At 44.5% G+C, this 14,506-nt stretch overlaps 1 protein-coding gene across 1 annotated transcript in view; it reads right to left on the reverse strand.

Moving 5' to 3' along the window:
- LOC309361646 (annexin A6-like) overlaps nucleotides 1-14,116 on the reverse strand; it is a 21,394-nt gene extending 7,278 nt beyond the window's left edge. Inside the window, exons 1-4 of the mRNA XM_081896722.1 lie at nucleotides 13,956-14,116; nucleotides 6,867-6,922; nucleotides 289-379; nucleotides 6-76 (exon numbers count right to left, since the gene is read on the reverse strand). Coding sequence (XP_081752848.1) covers nucleotides 6-76; nucleotides 289-379; nucleotides 6,867-6,884 — 180 coding nt within the window. The 5' untranslated portion in view covers nucleotides 6,885-6,922; nucleotides 13,956-14,116. The remainder of the gene's footprint in view (nucleotides 1-5; nucleotides 77-288; nucleotides 380-6,866; nucleotides 6,923-13,955) is intronic.
- Nucleotides 14,117-14,506: the final 390 nt, after the last annotated feature.

Raw genomic sequence — 14,506 nt, forward strand, 5'->3', positions numbered from 1 at the left:
TATGCCTGGCAGATTTCATGTCTTTGCTTATTGCTTCTGGATGTTATTAGTTCAAGTATGGCTTCCTTGTCACTGCCTGTGGAAGACAAAGAGGATGAGTCATGCCTAAAACAGTAAAGCAATACAGAAACTATTATATATTTATTTATACCCTGACTTTCCCCCGACGCAACTCCAGATAAAAATAGGGACCACAGAAAATATAGGAAAAATGAAGCCAAAATCCTGTTAACGTCACAGTAATTTTAAATTCAAATGCGCAGAAGACAACTATTGAAGGACACATACCAAATCCCTTCATAGCATTATAGAGGGCCTCAGCATCCTGGTTGGCATCAAAATCTGGATAATCCTTCACTGAACCCCTGTATCTCCCAGCCTAGAAACAAAGAGAAAAAGACAATGAGGCTGTTACCAATTAGGCGGCCCGATAAGGAAACAATATGCCATGTGCAGAATGTATACAATGGTGGCACGTGGGAGGGCATGTCCAGCAGCTGCTCCACACTTGTGGAGTTCTTCCCCCTGAAGGATTTCACCACAGCCCAGAACAGAACAATACAGACTCCGAAGCAGCCAGATTTCAAGTTGCATCAGAGCACAGGTCAGCCAAGGTGGCTTAGCTGATGTGAGCCAACAGATATTCTTTAAGCTGCCAAGGCCAGACCTAGGTAGGCAATTTGGAACTACGGTGTTTGCCTCCATACTTTTGGAAATCTGGGAACCAAAATGTATGGCAAGACTACATCTGGTAACACCTGTCAGGGTTAACCTTTGCAAAGTAGATTTGATGTTGAGGCAGAGGTATTTAGACTGTTCAACGCATAAATGAAACCACAATGGAAGTCAGTGGCAGAGCACTGCCCTTGAGCATTTGACATTCCATCGCAAGGCCTGAAAGGAAGGATGCCGGAAGCTCAAGGCCAAACAAGCCTTCCCTATCTCTGATCATGGTGCTCAGGTTGTTTTGGGAGAAGACTATCACCTCCCACAGTCAGAAAGTTGTGCATCATCTTTCAACGTACCCCACTAGACAAAGACTTAGAATCCTTCCTAAAAACTATTTTGGCTGCATGCAATACAGTTACTTTCCTTTTCACATGTGGTGCTATGGCCAGCGTTTGGCCTCATATATGTATGGAATCATATGGGGAAGCCTGTAAAAAAAGGTTTATGGACCTAGCACTGGTTTCCATGGCTGCAACTGCCACATCCATGGGAATTCCCATGCTCCTTCGTGAGTCACAGGTTCAGAGCTTCTCATGCAGGGAAGAAAATAATGGTGGGAAATGGGTCCCTAGATTTTGAAGAAAGCTTAAGAGATCTGAATATCCTAACTGCACAGGCAATTCTTGAAATCAGTTTCTCCTTATCCCTTCCCCCACACCGATGAGTCAGTCTGGCTTCCTGACAGATGGCCAGGGCCCTTGAAGTTATTAATAGAGGCGCTGCTCTGCCCAGAATTCTGCTCTTCTATTCATATTGCCAACTTGGTCTCACAATGACAGTTCCCTACTTGCACATCCACCTCTCTAGAAGTATCAATGCACAAGGAGCTGAGACACTGCTGCCCATCCCACACTAATCTCTCTGGAAGAACCTTCTGAAATATCTGTCCTGAGATTCCAGGACTTGTGACACATCACTTCACAATTATTCCTCTTTCTGGAGAGGGTTGGGAGAATGCTCTCATGTAACAAGATGTGAGAATGATAGATCTTCCCAGCATCTCCCACACACATACCCAACTGGTTGTTCAGAGGGAACAACCTTTGCAAACTCTATTTACATCTAGCTCAGGGATTCTAAGACTTTCCATCCCCCAGACCCACTAGAAACAGCTGGAAATTACTGAGGACCCCCAGTGACAAAATGGCGGCAGACGAGGGCAGTTTGGCATAATCCATGGACAATTACCAACATCAGTTTCTACTGATAGCTAATCCATCTTTGGAAATGGCCAAATTTATTTGCCAGAGGGCTTTCCTTCCAGCAAGGAGTTGCACAGCTCAGCTTTCCTCAAGCAAAGTAAAAGACATTTGCTGTGAGGATATTGTGACTCACCCTTCTCATTTAGGCAGATTTTGCTGATCCGGAAGTGTTAAGTTAAGAAGGCTTCCCAGCTCCACATCGCTTTCCAAGTATTTTTACTCATTTCCGGTGGGTTTAATCTCCCATTCTCCTTTCACACTGAACTGGTGCCTTATTTCCCCTGCAACCACCACTTTCCTTCCCCCTATACACTCACTTCCTCCTATAGCAGTGTCCCTTGCTTATCTACTTCCTTTCTATTCCCAGTTTATTATTTAACCACCACCTTTCCCCTCACCTTAATTTCCTTTAATACCCCCCTGACTCTTTGCCCTCATCCCCCCTGTAACCTCTCTGGTCCTGAACACCACTGAAATGAGTTGCTGGTGCTGGCATGGCAGGAAAGTGAGGAGGCACTGGGCAAGAAGTGGTTCTGGTAGGTCCTGGCTCACTGCTTGACGAACACAGACCTAGAGGATTTCAATCATGTAGGGATCACCAGGAAATGCAAAAGGAAAAGGAAAACCCACCCTCGAGAGTCACATGTGCCATGCGATATGTCCCTGAACAAATCCGTAAATAACTGCCTCGCCCTCAAACTGGGAATTGGAAATCTTGTCCCCAGGGTCCAAGTGCAACACACAGCCTTATTACGTTACACTAGCTCTATGAACTGTACCAGATCTCTGGACTGGCTGTACAAAAAGTGAAGGTCACGTTGATGCATCCCAGCATTACTTCCGCAAAAATCACTTGCATGTAAGGAAACCACATAAACCTATGATAAGTGGATCACACTTCCTCCAACAGAGCCCAGAGCCTGTTACAAAGCATAACAGCTAAACTGCATCAATAAATAAAAACCAATACGAAGCTAAAATACTACCCTTTCGAAATGAAAAGATCTGGGTAAACAGAAATGTCTTCAACAATAAAGGGGACAGGTGCAACTCCAAGGGGAGACGGTTGGGACTAAGACCTGGGAGAGCAGGGTTCAAACCCCCACTCAGTCATGAAACTCATTTGGTGACCTTGGGCCAGTCACCATCTCTTAGCCTAACCTACATCACACGGTTGTTGTGAGAATGAAATGGAGAGCAGCACCACATGTACACCACCTAGAGATCCTTGGGAGATAAAGCTGGTATATAAATGTAATAAATAAATTTATACAAAGAAGGCCTTTTTTGCTCCTGCTCAGGGTTGAGATGGGATAAGACACATTTTCCCAGCTGCTAGGAAAGCACAACATGCCTAATAGTCCAGCTTTAAGAAAAGGCATGTGACAACAAATGTGTAACAGCACATTTGTTGCACTAGAAATTGATTGGGAAACCATCTGGAATAAACAGATTCTCAGGAAACAGAATCTGCATGACCTAAGCAGCAGCTTCCAAGTCTTATAGTTTTGGCGTTCCATTTTCATGCATTTTTAGAAACGGATAAGACTCCCCAAAGTGCATCTGTGCTTGTCACAAGATCAACACAGATTCCCGTAACTTGAGTACAGAATGTCCTCTTTGTGCCATTCGTATGGTGGTTTTTTTTAAAAAAAAAAAACATCACCTGCCGCAGAAAAGAGACTGTGTTAAGTTCTTAGGCACTATTATTCTACTGCTGACAGATGCCCCATCTTTTTTGGCCACAAAGTTAGGCCTTTTGTTTAGCATTCAGCTGTGCTTTAACAAATTTCATTCCATCCTTTCATTATTCAACAGAATTACAAAAAATAAACAAAACCACAAAACCCAAACCCTACACATTATAACATTATGTTATAATACCAGCTTGGTATGGGGAGCAAAAAAAGAAAAAAATACCTCCAGCTACAAGTTTGAGATATTGGAATAAAAGCCGGTATGCATCTTTGGGAGTTCCATTACTTATTTTCATGTTTCAGCAGCAACATGCCCCAAGAACTGATTTTCAGGGATATAAACTGTATTACTATGCAGCATCTCCCTTGCCATGCACTCAGATCTCAGAATGAAAACTAGCATGTTCATTTATGAAACTTAATCAACCCTCATGCTCATATACAGGGGCGGAGGGAGAAGATAGTGCTATCTATGAAAGCAGATAGTATCTTAAGCAAGGCCTTTTGAAAGTTATGTTTTGGTTGTAAGTTACTTAACCAAAGAACACCAGACAAACAAACTAGTAGATGCTAGTGGTTCAGGGTGCATCTACCAACTGAGTTCCACAGTCCATAGTTCCCTTTGTCCTTGCTGATCCATATCGTTGATTGAGGAAGTGGTGGGCAAGCACTGACTGCACAATCTGCATAGCTGTCCACATCTGGAGCCAATGCCCACTATTCCATCAACTTTAAGCATTTCCCGTTTCTGAAATTGCCGTAGATCTTTAAAGGGTCATTAACTTTCAGCCTGCAAATGTCTTTTTGTTTCCATCTTTGGAAAGAGCGTTAGGCAACAAAAAAGACTGCATGACAAGAATTACCCCTGGAAGGTGGGCCAAAAGCAGCAGCTGTGTGAGGCTTTCATTGGCACCTGCCCTGGGGGATTTCCTCTAAGACTCCCTGAAATATTTATCAGGGTCCCAGACCTATTCAAAGTGCATCAGAGCAAAGTTGGGGGGATGCCCACTGTGTGCTGTCAGAATGATTTTCTGCCTGTGGGGAGTTTCTTCTGCATGGCAGCTTCTGGGTTCTAAACATATGAAGTGCCAGGCTGCTTTTTTTTGCAGCTTGTCACCCTGTGTGGCAATTAACTAACATAGCAGAAACAAGGCCATCTATAAAATGAAGCAACATGGTATTTTTTATTTATTTAAAAAATGTCATCAAGAAACATATGACAATGGCCAGAGTTGGAAATGCACAGGAACCCGTTGTTGCAGAGTACCAGAAAGGATTATGAAGGTCCATTCGATTATCTCAGACTACACTTGCACCTGACTAAGCTTAGGCTGCAGTTTTTCCCAGAGAGATAAATGAAGATTCACTGCTAGTGGCATGTACACTAATACCACTTTTATCTCTAGAAAGTAGGTTTATGCAAGGTTTTTCTGTTTCTAAAACCTACAGCTCACAGCCCCCTTTTAAAGCATGGGCCAGCCTTTGACTACCTGATGCTCTCCAGTTGCTTTGGACTACAACTACCATCAGCCCAGTGACCCAATCTAGTAGGCTTAGGCTCTACTGCCCTTTAGATGATGGGTGGTACAACTGAAGCCTTCTTTCCCTTGCCAATGCCAGGTTCAGCCCAAGGCATGCTTTCCAAGGTGCAAAATCCATATAGTGTCCTCACTCACCCTGCCCAGCTCACTGATGTCCTTTCACTGCCAACTAGTAAGCTACATATTGCTGCTGGTGTAGCCCAGTTAAATACATTTCATAAACTGTAATAATCCATCACGTTAAGAGACATTCAAACCTCAACTGTTTCACATGTACAAATGGTACAAAGCACTTATTCTATTTCCCCCCAGAAGGCATGCCACTATGTGATGCAACGTAGAATGAACTGTCTCAGAACACATTAAACCATTGGAGTCTTTCAAATTATGCCCACACAAAAAGAAGAGAAATTCACAACTGCTGGCATCTTTTTTATGGTGAGAGTGTTCATTTAGACTCAGAACCAAATCATGTGTGAAAAAGAGCCTGGCCACATCATCCAGCAATACCCACTGGCCCATCTACCCTGACCAATATCCTCTGCACGACAAAAAAATTATTAAGTACAGTACCAAGAGAAAGTCAATTAAGTAGTATTACATTTAGACTGATTTCACACACAGATGTCTGGCACTTACTGATTTCACAACCCAGGAGATCTTTAAATGTCATCCTAGTCATGCAGGTGCCAGCTTTCTGGAAGCAGCATCCTTGTTGCTTGCATAATATTTAAGTGACCCAATCATGTGCAACCCAGTCAGGTCATTGGCAGCCTCACTCCTGTGTCCAAGTTGTTTAATCATTACTCCAGCAGTCACCCAGGCAAAAGCAGCTCCCACACATCTCAGGCAATGTTTCAAGGAAGATTTCACTTCAGATTTATTTAACGTGGCAACCCCCTCTCTTTTTTCAACTTTTTAAATTTTGGACTGATTCTGTTCACAATGCTGAAGGCGGTTCCCAGCTCCTTATTTGAAACAGCACTTGTAACAAGTAGTCCAATTAATGAACTCCCTCGCTGCTCCTCCTTTTGCAACCCTACTGCAAAACCCCTAAACACAGCAAACACCTAAAGCGGTGCACTCAGAACAAGGCCTCAACTCAGCCCCTCAATTAAGATGCCCTTGAGGCCAAATATCCCCTAACACAGGCTTCCTCAACCTCAGCCCTCCAGATGTTTTGAGACTACAGTTCCCACCATCCCTGACCACTGGTCCTGCTAGCTAGGGATCATGGGAGTTGGAGGGCCCTAACACATCTGCTATGGAAGCCTCTAGAAATCTGAACTATATCTTATTTTATTGACTGAACGAACAGCGCTCCTCTCTTCCCCCCATTCTGCTTCATTTTCTATTCCCCCCAGCTCACTCATCCTACTCTGCACTGTAGAGATGTCATTTTTGGAGTTTAGTATACATCTGCTTTTTGTTTAGCTCCAACGCTGGCTGCAGGAGGAAAGAATGTAAACTGTGCTCAAGATCGTATTCTCCGAAACAAACCACAGCTGCAAGGGGAAAGATTTGTTCCTTCACTCCTGATATCAAAAGCCTGAGTGACCTTCCCTCATTAGCAGGGTGTTGCAAGATCAGAAACAAGAGATGCCCACCTAGGTTATCACACCAAGGCAAAATTGTCAGTGTGGTGGTTGTCACCAACCTGAAGTATCTTAAGTGAGCAGGAACTGAAAATGCCTTACCTTTCCGCTGCTTGACATGACTTCTGGATCAGTGTTAACAGAAGAGGTGGCGGATGCTGCATAACAGAAGAAAAGGAGATATATTAACCATGTGGATGCCAGCAAAAAAAAATCCTTTAATTTTATTACCCCAAAGGACCTAAACTTCAGAATACTCCGCACAGGAAACACAAGCAGCTGCTTGGTCCACCCAACTCCAACTATACTGAGAGCAGGTCTCTAGGAATACCTTTCTGCCTCCCAGTATTAACAATAAACCACGATGAACAAAACTGTGGTACAAAATAAATATTCTAATTGCTCTGCAGATTCCAAATTGCTCTTTAACATGGAACATCACCACAAGAGAATAATCATGGAAGCCATCGAGATAGAGAAACACCCTCACAACATGAACAAGCGTGACGACACATCCCGCTTGCCAGACATCTGGAAATTAGCCCTCCCCACAAAAACTGACACCAGATCCAGAGGCACACAGAACGCCATCACCAATCAACCACACCAGACCCAAACCCAGACCCTCTCCACAGATAAATTACAGACACCATCCAGTAGCCAAACCATGGTGGCACCTCCGGATGCTGCACCCCCCTGCAATCCCTACACAGATCTGGCTGACACAGGCCACAAAACCACAGCTCGCCCCTATACACGAAGCCAAGCCAGAGCACAACTAAGTGCAGTACAGCCATCTTCTCAGAAAAACTCTTCACAAAGTTCAAGAGGTCAAGACACAAAGACTTTAGCAACTAATCCACACCTAATGACCCACCTAAGTGGTACTCAGGATATCACTCAAGAAATCACTCAAGATATCCCTCAAGTAATTAAGGAACAAAAGAAGAAAAGGCACACTAGCCTGGGAACTTCCTCTCTGCCCAGAACATTGGAGGCTATACACCACACCCCCTCAACAGTATTTATAGGAACTCAAACACTGAGATCCTGCTCTGTTCCAGTAACAAGAAGCCGAAAGCACCAGCCTGAAGATGACGAGTGAGACCTCGTCGAAACGTCGCCTAGACACCCCAACTTTTACACGGGAAGACACCCGAGGACACCAAAACCTGCATTCCTGTACCCGTGAAAATCTACGAAAGCATATATATATATATATATATATATATATATATATATATATATATATATATAATTTAACATAAAAGGACAGTACATCTTCTAGGAAAAGTCTAAACTCACTTAAATGTGCTTTCACTTAAATGTGCCATACTGAAGATATCAGGGGTGGAACCTGGGGCTTCTGCATGCAAAAGGTGTGCTCCAACACTGAACCATCCTCAGGGGATGCTCCTATGTAAAACTCACCCTTTTGGGGCGGGAGATATATTGAACTTTATGGCACATCAGAAACTGGCCCCTACAGCACCGCCCACCAGTTTCCCTGCAAGATCATCCTTGGGCTGGGCTTGGTGAACATCACAGCTCTCAGCCACGACTTTGACGGCGGAGGGAGGGAGGAAGGCCCACATTAAAAGATTGTGAGCGCAGTCCAGATCGCCAATGAGTGGAGGCATTCCAGCTAGTAAAAATGTACGCGAGCTCCTTGCAGACATTTCATCTCTGCACTGCGGTCTGTCTACTGGGCTGAGTTCCAGTAAGAAAGTAACCCTTTAGTATTCGGGAAGGATGCTACAGAGTACCTAAAGCAAGACAAAGGAGCCAAGGGCTGCTTTGGGCATTATGTTTTAATATGTGCTTTCGAAATATTTCTTACAAACACATAATTTGGGCATGCAGTAAGATATGCACACACCACAGCGTAAATCAGGGGTCAGCAAATTTTTCAGCAGGGGTCCGGTCCACTGTCCCTCAGACCTTGGGGGGTAGGACTATATTTTGGAAAAAAATTAAATGAACAAATTCCTATTCCCCACAAATAACCCAAGATGCATATTAAATAAAAGGACACATTCTACTCATGTAAAAACATGATGATTCCCGGACCGTCCGTGGATTGGATTTAGAAGGCAATTGGGCTGGATCCAGTCCCTGGACCTTAGTTTGCCTACCCATGGCGTAAATCGTACAGGTACATAACAAGGAGACTGAGATCGGTCACAGATCTCTGACTTGCATATATAATGGGAAGAACATCTGCTATTATATATGGGCTCTGGGTGGTGACACCATGTCCTCAGAAGCAGTTTGCTGCATGGGGCGGAGCCACTGCACTCGTTTCCCAGCTGCTTACAAGGAAGGAGAGGGGTAGGGTGGTGGTGGGACTGGTATGGTGCAAAGACCGGCTGGTCACAGCAGTAACCGCCTGCCCCCTGCAGTGGGCTCTCCTTGAAGCTGCCCTAGAAGATAGCACAGAAGTTGCAGCTAGCATAGAATGTGGCAGCTGCCAGTAGTCTCATATAGAACCTCTGTATCCATATATTCCTGATGTGTTGTCGGGTGGGGAGTTTGTTTCCCATCTGCATCCCATCGCCACATAAATTGGAGGCATGGGAAAGAGCCAAGTGACACGTCTGTTACAGAATGACCCTCCCTTGAAGGCCCAGATAACACTAACATTGGGTATATTTTGCATCACATTAAAATCAGAGTGAGGACAATATAACCTGCCTTCTCTTTGCTGCTGCATCACACAGCTGGAGGGGAAGGGGCTGGGGCAGGAGAATAGTGCCAAGCAAGAGTGTGGTCTCTGCTTACAGTAAGTTGAACAAATCCTTTGCCTTGTTCACAGGCCCCACTATAATGGACTATGAAAAGGTAACCTGCCTCTTTGCAGCTTTGGAAACACAGCCACAAAGCCAGGGATGCTGTTTCAACTTATCCCTAGTTGAAGGCTACATACATAGAGATTTGTACATGATCAGTGGTACTAACACTTCATCATTTGTCCTCGCAGACCCTACAAAAGCTGGAATATATTGAACAAAAATCAGTGTGAAAGGGAACGCATTGGGAACGCTGATGGTTCTGAGGCTAGATATGAGGTGGGGAAGCTTTTCAACCTGAGGGAATAAATGGATGCAACCATCACTTTTTATCGTAGGTTACATCCCAGCAGCAATGAAGAAGGCAGAGGTTTCTACACAAGCACACATACCACACTGCCTTGCTTCAGGTAGGCAAGAGGCACTGTGTCACAGTTCAAGGACACATTGCAGCCACACAAAAGTACTCAAAGAGGATGTGGCCTGGGGAGGGGCCCAGGGTAGACGAACAGAAAGCAACCAAGACAAGATCATGAACAGCAGCAACTGACACACACATCCATGGCTAAGGAGAAGTGCCTGTGGGAGGGGCATATCCATGCAATACTATAGCCTGGATCAATAGCCATTCTGCACCTCAGTGTTTCTAAGAGTTAAGAGGACACAGTCCTATTGCTCTTAGTAGAATCTTAGAACGTTGTGGTTATGACAGTAATGCTTATTTGGCAAAATTTATACACTGATGGATTGCTTAAAAAAAAAAATCTTAACATTGTGGTGTTCATGAAGCCTGCCCCATTTCCTGTCCCAGTAGCCAAGGAGCTCACATCCGGTGTATGCAAAATTTGAGTGCACCGTGTATAAAGTCTCCAGATTGAAAGTTTGCTTTCACCCTGCCATGAAAATGAGATTTCCCCCCTCCATCCTGGGGCCAAGGGAGCAGGGGGAGATGACATACATTCAGACAAAAACACACAGAATAATGACAGGAGTGAAGGGTGGCAAGCATACTTTGATGACTAATAACTCTACTTCATTTGATTCTGGAAAGAACAAGTGATGGGTACACAGTTCTTAGCCCAGACATTTTGTACCGACTCAAAATAAGAAGGGCACACCAGTACCAACCCCCCAAGTTTGTGCAGTGCTAGGTTTCCAAAGAACTGCAAGGTTTTCCCCCATCTCTGATGATGGTGTCATTTTGTCTCTATGACAATAGCTTTTAAAGAACAAACAGACAAAGGCATTTACAACCAGCGGACTTCAGTTGCCTAAAAGCAAACAGACACTATTGAATGGAAAAGTGGTGAAAGAAACTAAGTGCTTAGTTCTGCAACACATCTAAGGGTGGTCAGTAAGAAGAAATTCAATTTGTGCAAAAATGAGGCCTATATGCCATCCCTGAAAACTGCTCTTCAAGCCTAGCATCTCAGCCTTATTGCATGTGCATGATAAAATGTTCCAGTTAGCAGAAGCACTACAGCATTCTGTAGTAGATGAAGCTTCTGGACCAGCTGTAAGGGCAAATCCAGGAAGAGAGAATTACAGTAACCTAATATTAAGGTTATCAATGGATGGATCCCTCTGCCCAGGAATGGTCATCACTGGCAAACCAACTGAATCTGGTAAAAGGTTAGGGAAAGCCTTTATTTTGTAGGAACTTAAAAGAAAAACATTTTGAAAACACCCCATGACAAATGATTTACTAGAGCGAATGAATGAGATTGCAATGCATCCATTTCACTTAATGGAAAACAGAATGAACAAATAGCCATTTTGAGAACTGTTAGAATCTCTTGAGGAAGCTGCAAGGTAGCCTGTTCTCTTCTTTAGTGGCTTCCTAAAAACTGCCTTGCCTTCTCCACTCTTGAAAGAGTATGCCTGGTGGGTTAGACATAAAGGCAGCTTGCTCACGCGTCTAACCTTTCCTCACAACAGCTAGAAATCTGCATTTTCAGGTATATATTTTCCTGCTCCATGAATCCAAAACAGCATGAGCTGAGGGCTATTTTTAAACACTGTAGGCAGAATGCTGTGAAGGCAGTTATTAAGCACTAACACTCACACTGTAGCCTGCGTCAGAAACATTTCATTCCCAATTTAAACAAATGGCCTATAGCAGAATCCAAAAACATCTATTCAGAAGAAAGCCTCACTGAGTTCAATGGGGTTTATTCCCAGATAGGAGCATAGAACAGCAGCCTAAAAGTCATTCCAGAAACAATATGGCACAGGCAAGCCCCACCCAGTCCGAAGGAAATAAGGGCTTTTACAAGGCTGGGTAGATCTCATAGCTGCAACACACATCTTACATGTGTCAAGGGCCTTCCTTCAAGACCCCAGTTGCCAACATAATAGAAATACTTAGGTTCTCAAAAACAGCACAATCCCATACATGTTTATGTAGAAGTAAGATCCACAGGAGGGCTTACTCCATTGTGCAATTGCCTTCAGGGTTGAAGAAGACTTAAAATCAATACACAAAACTGACTAAAAGCAAAATATTTTAAATGCTACAGTTTGTGCTCACATAATTTTTGAGAAACGACTCGTGACTATTTAAGCCTTAGCTCTCCAATCCTATTTTTGTTCAGGATAATACATACGTTCTATTAAAATTAGATCAGAAGTCACAAAAATGGTCACTGCCCACACCTAAAAAAGAAAAAGCCCCAATCATTTCTATGCGCCTTGGACCCAGCCCTGCTTGTCCTGAATCATAAGGGCATGATTTTCAAATGTAACTAAACAGAGGATCGAAATAGCAGTCTTCTAGCCTCCTACAACTTCTCATCAAGACAGAAATCATATATAAAACTTTACTCATATTTTATGAATTAAGAAAAGCAGAAATACCTCCCTCCCCACAGGAAAATAGGTAACAGTTTAAACTTTAAACATATGCCTAACATTTTATGCCAACATGTGTTTTGGGGGGAGTGGGTTACTTTGGAAAAAAGATTCTTACATTATTGATTTGCTACCATTTTCACTCTCTGGGTCCATGGTGCCAACATTCCTAATAGCATTTCGCCTTACAAATATGGATTAGTGTTATGAATACAGCTTTGGCATGGTGCTCAACTTCTTCTGCTCCTACGCTGCATCTACTGGTGTGCAAAGACTGTAGACAGACAGTCATGGGCGTAGGCAGGGAGGCAGGGGACATCTGCCCCTCTAAATCCATCAAAATCAATACAAATCTGAGGTTCTGCCCCCCCCCAGCCTGCCCCCCCCAATCCTGGCTACGCCCATGCAGACAGACAAGACAGACAAAACCACCACTGCAGCTCAATCCAAGACTAGTATTTGGGGCAGTGCTAGAACCTGAGATAGAAAAGCTAGGAGCGAAAAGGCACTAGGTTTTCATTTGCCACAACGATATGTCTCCACGATTGCAAAGCAAATGAAGACAAGATGGGGAATTTAGCTAAAAATGGAACCAGTGTTGTGCACAAAAGACAAGTCCTTTCAGAACAAAGACGCCATCGAGTGCCAAAGCAGCCTAAATAGATGGGGCTGCAGTTTCACCCCAGCAAAAGTAGAAACTGAACCTCTTTGACTCAAATAGATCAGGCAGTTTGCCCAAACTGGATCTGCCCGGGCCACACCCACCGGCTTCTACAAAGAGCCAAGTCATTGAAAACTCAAGGCAAGTTTCCCAGCTAGTGAGGAGCTTGTATGATGCGGCTCCTGAGGGCTTGCATTGCAAAGCAGAAAGCCATACTTCTTAAGAGAGAGAAAATCTGGCTTTAAACGGGCAACGAAAGTGAGTGAAGAGATACCAAGGAAAGATAAAAGACTGTTTATGTATGCAACAACAGCGGCAGGAATTCTTTTAGCCCCAAAATGGAAAGAACAAGAAGTAGCAACGAAAGAAGAGTAGCAGTTGAAAATGATGGACTTTGCAGAGCTAGCGAAGTTGACGGGAAAAATCCGAAACCAGCAGGATCAAAAGGACTGATGTGAATTTATACGATATTTGAAAGATTATTGTCAAGCAATTAACATCCCTAGCAGGGCTGACTGAAGACTTGTCGTGAGAAATATTCTCCTTTTTTATATTTATTTAAACTTTGAGGCATTTTGTAATGAGTGCAACTAGAATTGGAAAACGTAGACAATGCAAAGATATAAAGGTTAATTTTGAAAGCCACGAGGCGGGAGGGAAGGAGGTCTATGAGCGGTCAAGTGAATCATAATGATGTGATTGTATATTATTAAATGGTAAATGAATAAAAATTATATAAAATAAATAAACGGGCAACGAAACGCAGCACCACACCATTCTGACGGGATCTTGGAAGGATGCTAATGTATTCCTTCCATCTCCCCCACCTCACCTCACCTCACCCCGCTCCCCTTTCCCAGCAAGCTAGGGCTGCCCCCGTTCTTAACTTACTTCACGGGCACCAGGAGGCCTCTTCTGCTAGAGCCGTTAGGAAGAAGCGCCTCCGTCGGTGCGCAGCCAGGCCGCGGGGCACTCGAGACGCCGGAGCAAAGGCTGACCTCGAAGCGCCGCAGCTGTTTCCTTTCCCTCGCCTCGGCTCCGCTCGAGTAGCGACGTCACGCGCTCCGGAGCCGCCCAGTCCCGGGCTGCCTCCCTCCCTCCCGCCCGCCCTGGCCGCCTCCTCAGGTGGGCGACGGAGCGACGCCGGCTGCAGAGGAGGACCTTGGCTGACGCAGGCGCCGCAGGGAGGTGGGAAGGGGGGACTCCCCAAATGGGGCGTCGTTTCAGCTTGCATCTCTCTCCTGCCAGACGGTAGCGGCTGGATCACCTTGGCTTGGGCAAAGGGAGGCAGAAGGGAGGTACTTAAGGCTCAGGTTTATGCGCATTTACGTGGGAATATATTCTGGCGCACGCTCAGATTTACTCCTGAGTAAACGTGCATAGGATACGGTTGCGCTGCTGCTGCTTTGGCGATCACTCGTAGCCGAGTAAGATTGTCTTCC

This window comes from Podarcis melisellensis (genome assembly GCF_964234715.1).
Source record: "Podarcis melisellensis genome assembly, chromosome: 2".
Taxonomy (NCBI): domain Eukaryota; kingdom Metazoa; phylum Chordata; class Lepidosauria; order Squamata; family Lacertidae; genus Podarcis; species Podarcis melisellensis.